This window comes from Microtus pennsylvanicus, chromosome 2 (assembly GCF_037038515.1).
Source record: "Microtus pennsylvanicus isolate mMicPen1 chromosome 2, mMicPen1.hap1, whole genome shotgun sequence".
Lineage (NCBI taxonomy): Eukaryota > Metazoa > Chordata > Mammalia > Rodentia > Cricetidae > Microtus > Microtus pennsylvanicus.
This window is the reverse complement of record NC_134580.1, coordinates 91,196,977-91,211,891: the sequence shown is the minus strand read 5'-3', so window position 1 is coordinate 91,211,891 and position 14,915 is coordinate 91,196,977. Positions and strand designations below refer to the sequence as shown.

Sequence of the window (14,915 nt, the reverse complement as noted above, 5' to 3'; positions counted from 1 at the left end):
TAGTTAAACCTAAAATGGCCTCAGCAAGAATACAAGATGGAGGAAGCTCCGTACTGTCTTGCCCTGTCACGAGACAACAGGCTAAAATAAAAATCTTCCCTGGATACTTTTAATAAATCTTGAGTTCCAATAGAACTATGTTGTCTTGATGAAATCTGAAGCCCAAACTGCCAAATTATAGACCGAGTCAGTATTTAGAGATGTAAAGATCATAGTAAACCATTTTAAATTAGAATCCATGCCATCTTGAGTTTCTTAAATTATGGATACACATTACAAATGAATGGCTCCACTCTACATCAGTTCCTTTCATTTTCAAGCGTTATTTATCTAACTGTCCTGAGGTCCTAGGCACACCTTCTCACACTGTCCTTTTAACCTAGACCGAAGCTTTATTCCCCCCTGCTTCTTATTTCACGTACTAAGAACATCCTGCCCCAAGAAAGGGTCCCCAGAACAGTTTAGGTAAGACCGCTAATAATTTTCCTGAACTGGGATAGCAGTGGAGACTGGAGGTTAGCATGGGCTTTGACATAGGTCATGAGTATTCACCAGTAGAGAACCAGATGCCCCATTCGCCAGAGGCCAGCAGAGATAAGGAAAGGGTGTCTTTCTGGCAGACAGAAACCTATTCCACAGGTTTCTGAGGAATGCTACATGTAAACATGTGCAGCCTGAGTTAATCCCAGACTGTCATTGTGGAATTAATCCTTTTAGAGGGATTGGGAGATCCCTTGAACCTAATATCTTTCACCGGTAACATATTATTGAGACTTGACACCCAAGTCCCCTGCTTTTCACAATTGGCCTAAATAAGCAAAAAGTAAATGCTGAGTGTGCATGTGCCTCTTTTAAAAATTATATGTGCATCAATATGTATTTGGGGATACATAGGATTAGCTGGAGAATGACTGATAGCTTAATGGACCCTAAGACAGTAGATGTCATTCATTACAAAATGGGTGGCCTAAGGAACAACGGAGAGGAAAGGATGTTGAAGGTGATAAATGATGGCATGTTTTTAAAATGAATGAACTGATTTACAGTATCAAACCTCTTGTCAACTGGACATCTCTATTAATTGATGGTTGGTGTTGTGCCAGTGGAGTTAATTATATTAAAAGCCTCAGAACTCTAAGAACTTATAGCATTTTCTAATCCAAAGTTAAGATATGCATTAACAAAAAGTTTAATAGTATTTTATGACACTTATTCCAAATAGCAGAAATCCTTAGTCACATGAACGTAGCCTATTAATCAGAGTATTGGGTTGGCAGAAACATCCTGTCCCCAGCCACCTTGTTTACCTTCCACACCCTGTTGGAATAACCATCCACAGAGAAAATAGGTCCAGTTCCAGTGTCAGCCGTCAGCCTGTCTTGCAAAGGGGCAGAGCTCTTTGGGTGAAGGGCTGCTTGGAGAACATGAGAGTACTTTAGACTCTTACCCAGTGTGGCTTCAGAATCACTGTGATGAAGATCACCACTGTCACTGGTATTTCTAACTCAGTAGGCCTAGAGTAGGGCCTGGAGTCCTGCATCTCACCATGAGAGACATTATCTAAAAACTACAAGAGCTGTGTGTTCTAATGACTTTACCAACACTCTGTCTCTACTGCTAACAGGACTCATTTGAGGCTGACTTCCTGTAGCTAATTCATCAGAGTTCACTGAGTTTATCGTGTGGCATTTGGAACCCAAAATACCTTCTGAATCACAAATGTTGGTTCCATTCAAGGACCAATTATTGTACATATAAATAATTTCTAAAAGTCATTCTCATGACTCCAATGCATCAACTGTTAATCCCAAAGATTGGAGGAGAAAGGTCACTAACCCAAGTCATCATGACCAGATTAATTAAAGAAAGCAATTAGTTAAAGGAAGACTTTCTTTATTTGTATGCACAACTCCTTGTTCTTCTTAGGTGAGAGAAAGAAGTATCTATGTTAATGTAGTATCAATATGGCTTTTAAATACAACACACGAAGCTTTCTCATGTATAACCGTGACAGCAAGTAAGTGTGTCAGTTGCCTCTGTAATAGCTGGCATTGTTCCGTATGTGGAGCTCCCAATGAAACGTTTGACTTCTTAGCACTTAACTCTTTACTCTGAAGGTTTATATGTAAAATTACCCTGTTTATGTCGGCGTCCCAGGAATCCCAGTTTGTTGTCTATGCTTTCTGCTGCAAAGTACAAGACAGGTTCATCCTCTCCCAACAGCCAGCATTGCAATAGTCTATCGGTGGCATTATGGCTTTCAATCCATTGTGAACTGACTTTTCTACAGGGATTACAGAGTTTGTATTGGTTGCTTCTCATGACCAAAAACAACATGTAGATTGTTTATTTTTATTATGGCTGCAGAAGGCTAGGAGCCATAATAGCAGGGGAAACATGGCCTGTCGGTAGGAGAAGGAAGCTGCTGATCAAATTTTATTTGCATAAAAGAAGCTGAGAGAGCAAGAAGGAAGTGAAATGAGTCTATAAACCATCAAATCCCGCCTTCAGTGACATATTTCGTCAGCAAGACTCCACCTCCTGAAGGTTTCATAACCTTCCCAAACAGCACCACCAGTGAGGGACCCAGCATAAGCCTGCAGGGGATATTTCTCATTGAAATCACTGCTACAAATTTACTTTCATTCTTCTACATGTGGAAAACGAGTTTTTCTCCCCCAGCACCACTTGTTAAAGAGGCTGCCTTTTTTCCAGTGTGTTTTTTGACACCTTTGTAGAAATGTAGGTGCCTGAAACTGCATGAGTTTATTCCTGAGTCTTCTCTTCTGGACCAATGGTCTGTCTGTCTGTTATCAGGGCTCTGTCAAGAACCTCAAGACAGTTACTATCTTCCCCCTATTTTTCAGGGGAAAGTATTCCTTATTTTAAAGGGAACAGGACAAATAATCCTCTTTTATTGTTGTTGTTTCTACTTTTTTTTTAATAATCTCCTAATCCTCTCTGCTGTAATGTTGAATTCTAGTTTCATTTCATCCTGGCTGCCCTTCTCCAGTGAACTGCCCTCATGCGGAATGGAGAAGAGCGGATTAACTCACTGGTCCCTGCAAATATGCTTTCTTCAACAACAAAGTGAATGACTGACAGAAAGTCAATTAAGTCGCCCGAGGTTATTGATCATTTCTGTTGTAAAGGCAGAAAAATCAATCCATGATTTTTTTTTCCCTCGGTGTATTTTCAACTAGATGCTAAGTATTAGAATCTCCGGTCCTGCTACGGGAGTGCTTGATGGAATGCTTGCCTCTCCCTTTACAGCAGAGGGGAAATGATCCGGGTGAGCAAGCGATAATTCGACTCCTGAATGTTGAGGAGTTGTTTTACCCCTGATGCTACCTTTTCTGCAGTGGTCACACCAAGGTCCAACAGGCAAGCCAGGGGGGAATAGCCAAGAATCTGTGTGTCACCAAGTTGTCTTATGCTCTATCCTCAGCATTGCCTCCATGGTGGTTGTTTAGCTATGAGTTTCTGACTTCAGCATGACATTTAAGAAAATGCCCCTGGAAACTACAAGTCTGCACACACACACACACACACACACACACACACACACACACACACACACCTACACACCTTGAGTCCTGAGGCTGCTTTGATCCAAACTCATTCCTTTAAGGTTCTGCAGTGGAGATTTATATCTAAAGGCTAGAAGAAGGGTATGCCCCATCACTGTGCCTTCGAATCACCATGCCTTTCTTCTTCCTGTACTCTCTTGGTCAGTTCTGGGGATGCCAGACAAGGTGGAAGAGATGTGTCCTGACGTCCCCCAGCTGGAAGGCCTGATGAAGGAAATCAGTAGCTTGGCCGAGTCAGGCGCCCGGTACATGGAGATGCCCCATGTCATTGAAGTGATCTTGCCTATGCTCTGCAACTACCTGTCTTTCTGGTGGGAGCGGGGGCCCGAGAACCTGCCGCCCAGCACAGGGCCCTGCTGCACCAAGGTCACATCGGAACACCTCAGCCTCATCCTGGGCAACATCCTGAAAATCATCAACAACAACCTGGGCATTGATGAGGCCTCCTGGATGAAGCGCATCGCAGGTACCCACACCCTTTCTCTGGGTCTTTGACCCTGCAGTTAAAGCAGCTTTTCTTTAGAACTCTTGGTAGTTCTATGACGAGTCTGAGCAAGTTCTATTCTGTTTTTTAATCTCCTACCTCCCACTTACTTAGCAGCAAACTGAGGGCTGACGGTGTAGCACAGTTTGTAGAGTACTTGCCTAGCATGTATGAAGCCCTGGGTTCAATCCCCAGCAGTACATAAACCACCTGTGTTGGTACAGCCCTGTAATGTGAACTCAAGGGAGGCAGAGGTAAGACAATCAGAAGTTCAAGGCCAGCCTTGACTACATAGGAATTCAAGGCCAGCCTGGGCCAAGTGAGACCCTGTCTTAAACAAAACAACACAGTGAACTGAACAGACATACTTTCCTCACGCCTTTCCTCCAGCCCTACTCCCCTCCTAATCCAGGCCCCCAAATCTTCAAGGAGCCCTTTAGACCAGCTGTGCTCCCCTGTGATGATCATTGCTTTATTTGTTTGGGGTGCTTAAGAAACCCATTAGCTCTTCTGTTCCTAATTATCTGTAATTTATCGGTAAGTATGAAAAACTCACTCCCATCCGGGCCGCGCCAAGTTCCTCAATGTTGTTCAGCATTTGCATTTCACGTTGTACTTTCTAAGACTGGCTTGAATGTAGCTAATAATAGCAACACTTTGTTTCCTTGACTTTCTCTCTCTCTCTCTCTCTCTCTCTCTCTCTCTCTCTCTCTCTCTCTCTCTCTTTGTATCCCTCTTTAACTCCTGGCTTGCAGTAGACTCTTAATGAATGCTATTAGCCAATTTTCTGTTCTTGAAGCAACCAAAAGAGGAAAAGTTTTGGAAAATGAATGCACTTCCCACACTCAAGAAACCATGAATATTTAGCATCCTGTATGTCAAACTGGAGTCTCTGAAGCTCAACACTGGGAAATCATTGTTATGGATGAAACTTCAGTTTAGATCATGGAGTCCGTTTGTCCCAGCCCCCGCCCCATACAGCCTCCAGGGCCATGAACTGCCAAAGCTAGGCTACAGGGAGCACAACACCACCAGAATGTGAATAGACACATTACTAGAAGAGCAAGTGGGAAATACTCCTACCTCCTTTCTGTCTCAGAAATGAACCAAGATTAAAATTAAGACTGTTTTGATTGCTGGATAGCACAGACCATGTGGACATATAATAAGCGGAGTATCCAGCCCCTTATTACCAATGACCCTAAAAAAGTTGTCAATCATAAGGCAATTTGATGGGTTCTCATCTGTAAACCTGTGCCGCGCCCCGCGCCCCCGTGACTGCGCTCTGTGCGCTGGCACCCAGTTGGCGAGCTTTAGGCAAGGAGGGCTGGAGGTTAAAATACACAGACACACACAGACAGAGAGAAAGCAACACAGGTCATCCTTGAATTCCCCAAGAATGCCCCCTTTATTGTGTTCAGGGGTAGATTATATAGAGATAGCCACGCCCCAGCCAAACCCACCAGAAACCATTCTCCTGCCATCAGGAACTCCTGAAGGTCTCGTGCTCAGAGCAGCTGTAGGCACTCAGATCAGAAGATTACAAGAAATTCAGGATCTGGGGTCTCACTGCTCCCAACAAACCTGAGATTAGAGAAGGCTGTTTCCAAGAGTACCTGTCACTGCTCTGAGGGGCACTGATGGGAACAGAACTTAAGCTGTCCTTCCTGCAACAAATCCAGATCCCGTTCAGTGCAGCTGCTTAATTCCTGGGGACCACTGCAAGTTTTAAGTAACAACCTCAAGCTCAGTTAAGTACAGCAGCCATCCTATGCCTGGAAGAGTGCTGAGAAGTCAGGATTACTTGTCACCAAAAGGCTACCTTCACCTTATCTGATTGAAGCTATCTCTCTTTAATAGAAAAACAAAACATATGGGGGAAATGAGATGAAAAAGAAAGGCTCCTGGAATGTAACTATTCTTAATTGAACTTACTTGAGCTCAAGAAATGTCAAAATGGACATTCAAAGTCCATTGCCAATGGATCACAATGGATTCATTTCATTTCCCTTCTCTCCTGCAATTACCCTGACTCATATTCAGACTATTCGCTCCGCTGACTTAACTCATAACAGCATACCCGGTATCTAGCCAATGGGCTATAAGAAAAGGAGTAGGCCATGTGGGTTTCCATCATTCTTCTCACAAAAGGCCAACATTGCAGTCCTGCTGATTTCCTGTTTAGCTTCTCTACTTTAGCAATGCCCTAGTCTTCCCAGCCCATGTTTACCTCCCTCCCTTGAAGCCCAAAGAAGATGCCAGTGCTGAGGACTTAGAAGTTGACCAGGCTATTGTAATTGGAAAGCATGTGTGTACATACACACCTAAGCATATCTGCATCTTTTATTTTTAACACATAAAAATTATACACATTTGTGGGGCACAGTATGACTTCTATGTGTAATGACAGGCCAGGGTCACTGACATATCTGTCACCTCAATAGAAATCACACCCCTAATGCTTGCTCCCAGGTCAGCACAGTACTCTTCCTGTGAACAAAAGGCTTCCTTCCGGGTTATAAAATATAGTTGGTGGAACAAGACCAACACGGACAGACTGTCAGATGCTGCAAGATAGTCTGTTAGAAGAGAGGAGAGGTATGACATAGGCCATGCACATGAGGAATTCATATGGAGTGGGGCTGGAGGAGCTGAGTAGTGTTGGGGCTGGTCTAGATGCCCAACCTCCACTGTAAACTTTTATGAGAAGGAGATACCAAGGAAGGATTAAAGGCGAGAGCTAGATGCAGGTGCCATCCTGAGTTGATGGATTCCTCAGTGTTCCCTTCCATTGTTATTAATGATCACAACACATGGAATAAGATTAAGGTGCTTTGTTTGCAAACACAGTGTACGCACAGCCAATCATCAGCAAAGCCAGGCCTGACCTGCTGCGAAGCCACTTCATCCCCACCCTGGACAAGCTAAAGAAGAAGGCGGTCAAGACTGTGCAGGAGGAGGAGCAGCTGAAGACGGACGGCAAGGGAGACACTCAGGAGGCTGAGCTGCTCATCCTGGACGAGTTTGCGGTCCTCTGCAGGGACCTCTACGCCTTCTACCCCATGCTGATCCGCTACGTGGACAACAACAGGTATGAAGGAGATCTCAGGAAGCTGCCTGTTGTTCTCTGAGGCTAGTTTGGTCAATCAAATAGCATGGAAAGATGATTTTGTTGCCGGGGAGATGAGGGAAGCCACAGCTATCACTACCAGTCTCCCCACCAGAAGTCAGAGCCTCCATTCAGTGATTTCCTTGACCAGTGATTCTGTATGGATTGAGACAGGCATCCTCATGGGCCACTAGGAGGCGCAGGGAGCTGGTTGGATAGGATTGCTTTGACTCATTTTGGCCCTTCTGCTATTCACTCCCGCACTCATTCAGTGGATGTCCTTGATCATGCCTTGATCAAAGCCTTGAGGGAGGGGACATACTCTTTAGCATAGGCGCATACATTCTAGGAGTAGAGAGACATAGACAATTAAAATGAAAAAGAAAAACCAAAGTAAAACCCGCTGAGAGAAGTAAAAAGAATTAGGAGAGGCAGGTAGAATGGAGCGGCAGTTCCTTAACTGGTGTTACTGGAAAAGCAGCATTTGAACAAAGACCTGCAAGAAGTCCAAGACTAAGAACCACAAAGGAACAGAACAAGAGGATGTGGAAGAGGGACTATGGGTGAAAGTCCTCAGGAAACAGTGTGTTCTGGATGTTTGACAGCTGAAATGCTCAAATGTCATAATTAAGACATTAATTCTTATAACACCAGAAATTTTCTGTATGAGTCATCCTTTATCCAAACCCAATATGTTCACTTGGCATATGAAATTGAATTGTGCTATAACGGATAGTTTAAACAGTAATTTGAGATATACGGAGGCCTGTAGTCCTATGTGTCTGTAAAGAATGTGGAGGACAGGATGGTGGGAGGAAGAAAGCAGAGACAGGCAGACGCCATGCTTCTCCTACCCACGATGGACAGTGGTTAGAATCTCCCGGGGCGGGGGGAATGTGAGGTATTTGTAGAAGAAGCACAGCTCATTTCAGGGACACTTGGAACGTAGTAGCGAAGACCCTTACTGGATTAATTACCATTCTCCGGGCTATGACCAGATAACTGAGGGGAAGCAACTGGTTTTCCCTTTTCTCTCCTTATTTATTAAGTCTGGGACCCCAGTCCAGGAGATGGTGCCACCTACCTTCAGGGTGGGTCTTCTCCTTTCAGATAGTCCTCTCTAGAAATGCCTTCATAGACACACTCAAATTTGGGTCTCACTAATACCATAGACATTTCTCTTTAATATTTTAACCTTTATTTTCATTTATTTATTTTATTTGGGAGTTCATTTGAGACAGGGTTTCTCTGTGTAGCTGTCCTGGAACTCACTCTGTAGATTAGGTTGGCCTTAAACTCATAGGCCCATCTGCCTTAGCTTCCAGAATGCTGAGGTTAAAAGCATGTGCCACCACTGCCCGACTTTAACCTTTATTTTTATTTTATGTGAATAGGTATTCTGCCTACATATGTGTCTGTACACCATGTGTGTGTTGTATACCTGGGACTAGAGTTACTGACAGTTATGAACTGTCATGTAGGTCCTGAGAATTGAACTCGGGTCCTCTGGAAGAGTCTCTTAACCCCTGAGACATCTCTCCAGCTTCCTCCCTAGGTACTTCTTAACTCAGTCAAGTTAATCACCAAAATTACCTGTCACAATCCACCCCTTGTCAATTTGACACACAAATGTGTCCTTTTTTAATTTTGTGATGCTATTTTTTTCTTTTTTATTTGATTTTTATTGAGCTCTACCATTTTCTTTGCTCGCCTTTAAACTGCACAAATCCACCCCTCATCAATTTGATATACAAATGTGTCCTTTAAACTGTAATATTTGACCTTTGCTTCTTTCCTCCCTACAATCAAATACACAGCGTTTCTCACACTGGTTCTACACTTTAATATCAACAGGGTACCCAACAATGTACACTATTTCTGACTCTACCTAGAGTTAGCATAGTACCATAAGAATGCCCCAACTCCAAGCACCAGCATCTCTGGGGTATCCATGGGTTGGGGATGTAGTTTAGTAGTAGAGTGTTTGTATAGGATTTTTAAAAGGAAATCACTAACAAATATAGCAACTATTAGCTCGCAACTGAAGTTATGTGTATTGCACCCATACAAGATTGGATATTTCAGCAATCTATCAAGGAACAGAAAGTAGCTCACAGGGACCTACCTTTACTTCTGAATGATTAGATATTAATATATTCTGGGAGAGGAGGGAATCACTGTCTTTGTGTGCCCTCTGCTGAGCCCACCAGATTCCAAAGGATAACTCTAAGCCCATGGTCACTAAGATGGCCTGTTTATTCTCAGTAGGTCATAAAACAAATAGATTTTAACGTAAGAAAGAGAAATTTATTGGAAAGAGGGGGAGTAGCAAGATGATAGGAGAGTGGGGGGGCAAGAACAGATAGCATGTACTATGTACATGTAGGAAATTGCCTAAGGACAAATTTAATAAAAATTAAGCTAAAGTTGGGTGGTGGTAGTACACGCCTTTAATCCCGGCACTGGAAAGGCAGAGGCAGACAGATATCTGTGAGTTCGAGGCAGCCTGGTGTTCAGAGTGAGTTCTAGGATAGCCAGAGCTACACAGTGAAACTGTGTCTCAAAATACCAAAAAAAAAAAATGTTCAAAGGAGGTGACCAGGCTAGCCCCAGTTCTGCTGTGCTATGCAGAATAGAAACTTGGATTTCTTGACTCCTTCCTTGGCATGATTCATAGTGAATAAGACCTGGCTCAGAACCCATAATAAGAGTAAAGCATGTTAATGGGGAAATGAGTTTATTACAGTTTTGACCGAAACTAAGGAGAGAAATTCTCAGTCTGCCTCTGGGCCCATGACAGTGCTCTAGTTTACAGAAAAAAGAAAAGGAATGTGCATATTTGATTTTGCTGTTAACTCAAGTCAACAGCAATGAAAGATGGGGCGGGATAGAAAAGCACAGTCGTGAAAGATAATGCCCTTTCCTGGGACAGCTGAGAGCTTGTGAGATTAGCTACTTCCGTTCTCAGTTTGGTCTTTCTGGTAGGTATTCCAATCCTCAGGGCCCCTATAGAACTCAGTAAAGTACTTATGATTAGTGATTTGTTAGAAAGAATACAACTCAGGAGCATTTGAACAGAAATACTTAGGTTTGGGGCTGCACGGGTTCCCATGCTCTCCCCAGGAGTAGCAGCCTCTCAGCACATTTATGTGGTCACCAGAACCTCGCTCAGGAGGTTTTATTGGGGGTGGTATTTGGTTATGCTTTATTTACTTTGTTTTGCTGGGCGTTGGGCCTAGGATGGTTTGCCTGATAGGCAAGCACTCCACCACTGACCACCAGCCTTGATCTTTAACAGTTTTATAGGTGTGTTGACTGGTTGAATCAGTGGCCACTGGTGTTTGAGTTTGAAATGAATCATCTCACCTTACTCCAAGAGGTTAGGAATAAGACTGAACATTCTGACCCTGTAATTTGATTTCACCTAGCACTAGAAAGTTCTAGTCTGTCTGGACCCAGGTGTTACCCTGAAGTTATCTGGCCCCTCAGCAGTGTAGTCTCGTGCCATTCACACACCTAGCTATGACCAAAAGGTTATGAGGAGCAAAAATTGTTCCTACTGCTTAAGACCTCCTTTGCCAGGAAGAGAAGGAGAAGCTAAGTGTGTATTTCACTATTTTAGCTGGCTTTTAAACTTGAAAGATTTATAATTGAGGATGCTAGAAAGGATGCAAAAGCAGCTGAGAGAACATAACTGACTTTTGGAGCTGCTTCCCATTCTCCCATGGCATGAGATCTGTATTTGTTTTTAGCATTTATCTTTGTAATATAAGCTGTACTTAATGTAACGTGAATGAGCATACTTACATTCAAGATTTGAAAGAAAACATCTTCTGCATACATATTGTCTCTACACATACACATACATATGTATAAACACATATGTCTAATGTGTGTATCAGGACTAGAGTAATGGATTTCCTTTCCTGGCTACAGGATGTTATCCTCATTTTAACAAAGGAACTCTGTTCTTTGAGTCTCAACTTCAGTCATTTCCGTTAACGTAATTATGTTAGCAATTTCAAGAAGAAATTTGTCAGAGTTGGAGGTGAAAACAAAATAAAAGTGGAGCAAGATTGCTCCTGGAATAGCTTTTGAATTGCCTCTGTCACCGCGGTGATCACGACTCAAGACAGAGCATGTTCTGTTTACAGGGTGCTTGACAGTTGCTAAAAACGGCAATGTCAGAGAGTCTTTGAGATCATCATTAATTCATTCATCTCTGCTTTTCAACGTGTTCTTCCCTGAGCGTCACAGCCATGTGAGCCTGCTTAGAAATACATCCTTCTAACATGAGTGCTTGTCCCTTCAAAGACCTTCGTAGCAGTGAAAGCAGAAAGCATTGATACTATACTAAGTGTGAAGGGCAGAAAAAACTATGCAGAGTGCTGACCATGGAGGCTCACGCTTGTAATTGCAGCACTTAAGAGGCTGAGGCAAAAGGTATACTAAGACTTCTGCCTAGGCTTCAGTGAGATCCTCCAAAAAGTAAAAAAAAAAAAAATCCAGAATAACGTGCTCATTAAGTTGATTTATTTTGGAGGATATAGCTATGCATTATTATAAAAGTAATTTTTACATGCTAAGAGACTGATGCCTTTGATGGTCCTCAAAGCCAGAGTTAATATTACACCTTAAGGTCTCTTAAGACTTAAGACTAGGTCTGGAGAAATGACTCAGTAATTAAGAGCACAGACTACTCTTCTAGAGATCCTCAGTTCAATTCCCAGCAGCCACATGGTTGCTCATAACCATCTGTAATGGGATCTGATTCCTTCTTCTGGTGTGCATGAAGATAAGTAACGTACACATAAAAAATAAATAAAAATTTAAAAAAAACCTCGACTGCTCTCCTACTGTTTTAAGACTACTCAGCCTGTTTGTTTAACCTGCCTTTAAGTGGGCAATGCAACAACCAACCTTACTTGCCTTGAATCTCCCATGCAATCTATGTTTACAGCCTAAATTAATGCACATTTGTAATCTTGATATTCTTTCATGCCCCTGAACCTGGAATACTGCATATGTGTTTGAACATGTGTTCTGATAATCATTTGCTGAAAACAGCAGATACAAGTGGAATGCAGCCTTATAAAATGGATAGCTGCCCCAAATGCTGAACAAAGCATTCGGCTATTGCTTGATAATGTTTGTTTGTTATCGGGGTCAGTTAGAATCAGTGACTTAATCATTTATAAAACTCTGTTAAAGATTACTGTTAAGGATCCCTCATTCCTTTCCCATGTGATACTTTCTGTGCTGTTCAATAAAACAGAGAACAAAGCTCTCTGTTAGGGACAGACACTTAGGGACAAACAGACACAGGAACAGATTTGCAAGACAGCCTTCAGACAGGAATAGATTCAGACTCATAAAACAGGCAGACAGGATGAAGGAAGACCCAGGAGACTGAATCAGAGAATTTGAATCTGGGCTTGCTCTTAGTCAGGTGATACCAGGAGGAAGCGCTTTGATTTCTGCCCTTAATTCGACACCGACACATTATTGGTGACTCTGAGTTTATTATTAATGCATTCAAACAAATGCAGGAGGGCGGTAGGGATTGTGAGGTCATAAAGTGAGGTTTATCTTTGCCTGCCCTCTAATCTTTCCATGAATCCTTTGTTACCTTTATCCCCTCCCACAGTCTTTTCCCCAAAGGCTGTTCCCCCCTCTCCTTGTGTCCATGGGAAATGGTTTATCTGAGAACGAGTGAATACTTGTCAGGCCCAGAACTTGGAGATTAGAAGACTTTCAAGAAGGAAAAAGAAAAGACTTGCCCCTTCCTGGGATTTTTCTGCCCATTGTCTCTCTGTGCGTAGAGATTTGAGAGAGGGAAGTCATCTCCTTTTTCCTTAGGGTCAGCCTTGAATAAATCCACTTCACCAAAATCTGTCGCTGGAGTCTTCGGTAGAGTGGAGAACAGCTTGCAGTACAGACTTTAGATCCCAGTAGTAGTTTCTCCATCCAGAAGAACCAACTGACTCAGAAAGATGGAGTGGAGGAGTTAGCAGAGATGCTGTAGTCACCTCCTGTTCCCTCCACCCGGGTAGCCATCTCTTCCCTTCTCCTGCAGATGTCTGTATTGTTTGCTTAGCCCAGTGATGGGAAGAAGTGGAGAGCAGAAACAATCCTGGCTTTGCACGCAGTCCCACCCCTATTTTGAACTGTCTTGAGCTCAGCTTGTAGCTCGTACCTATAGACTCTAACTTTGCTCTGTAAAGCCAGAGAAAACTAGTCTTTCATACGGCAACCCTAAAATGTTGAAGAAACTCCATGCCCTTTCTTCCTCTCTTTTTCTTCATTGTGTTAAGCCTTTGTACTTCCCACATTCCTGCCGGGTGCTGTTTAAATCCTCTGAAAAGAAGTTTCCACTGGTCAGTGTTGAACCTGAAGCCGACAGGATACAAAAGAACTCCAGGTGTGTTGTGAGCAGATCAGGGAGCAACAGCTGCCCATCTCCTCTCGCCTAGAGACAGAGTCAGAACAGACCCAACATGTCTCAAAAAGGACAGTAGTCTTTTGCCTCCTTTCTGGGAAGCAGAAATATGTCGAACATAAATAGAGACTTGGTTGTGTGGTGTTTGGTTTAAAAAGTCTCTGAAGCTATCGAAGTAAACCTTGTGCAGTGGCCATCTCAGACTGGGACCTGTGTGGACTGCAGTCTCGCGGTAACACTGAGAGAAGCTCTCACCTCAGACAACCTGACCCTGAACCCAAGAGCACAACCTCAGTGTCTTTCAAAACTTGGGAACTTTTCATTTTGAAAATGAAACTCTTGCCGTTGCTAAAGATTCTAGTCTATCCTGACTGGGGGCATGTGAAGTTTAGACGTCTTGTTTAAGTAACCCAGTCTAGCTCACAGTGTAACTCAAATTCACAGCACTCCTGATGGCTGGCTCAGCCTCCTCAGCGATGGCATTGCAAGTATACAACTGCTGGGAACAGAAGGTCATAATTACCAGTTTATGTTTAGACAACATGGCAGAGAGATGGATACCCAGCAGGGGCCAAGATGGCTAACACTGGACATCTGTGGGGCTATATGTCCACTAGCACACACAAAAAGGCAGATCCATGCAGATAATAAAAGACTCACAGGTAAAGAAATGATCTCGACAGGGATCGAGTGGCTAAGTATTGGATTAGATGCTGAATTCTCTGAAAACGTGGGGCAGGAAGGCGAGAAGTATCCCTCAGAACAGAGTGAGTCTAGACATGAAGGCAAAATTTTTTCTTCTGCAAATACCATCTTGGTCTGGCTTGAGGGAGAATTGCAGGGAGCTTGTGTTCCTGGAAGGTAACATTTAATATGTCCTTCATACTCACCAGTCTGGATCCAGGAAAGCTTTGCTAGAGACAAGCGAATAAAGATTTGCATTTCAGAAGAGGAGTGAGCAGAGCTAAATTCCCCCAACATGAAGGCTAAGAGAATCCATGCGCTTCCTTCCACCAGGAAACGATACCTAAGGTCTTGTTCTTGCTGTTCTTTCTTTCTGAGCATCCCCATGGCTGTTCTTTTCTCTGGCAGACTAGGATATAACCCATGCCTCTTCCCACTTAAGCCACAGTACAAATGCACAAAGCTCATTTAAACCAAAACACCACAGGAATGAACAGCTGGTGGTTCTGATAAAGCGAGAAATGTAACCCTGGGAAAGCATTCTGGGAAAAAAAAAATCAATGTGAAGGAAATCAAAGAGCTTATCAGTCTCAAACCTCAAACTTGAAT

General features: G+C 43.1%; 1 protein-coding gene across 1 annotated transcript in view; it reads left to right on the top strand.

The window, feature by feature from the left end:
* The window catches only part of Ryr3 (ryanodine receptor 3), a 524,632-nt gene that overhangs the window by 443,220 nt on the left and 66,497 nt on the right, over positions 1–14,915 (top strand). Inside the window, exons 66-67 of the mRNA XM_075961717.1 lie at positions 3,736–4,056; positions 6,925–7,165. Coding sequence (XP_075817832.1) covers positions 3,736–4,056; positions 6,925–7,165 — 562 coding nt within the window. The remainder of the gene's footprint in view (positions 1–3,735; positions 4,057–6,924; positions 7,166–14,915) is intronic.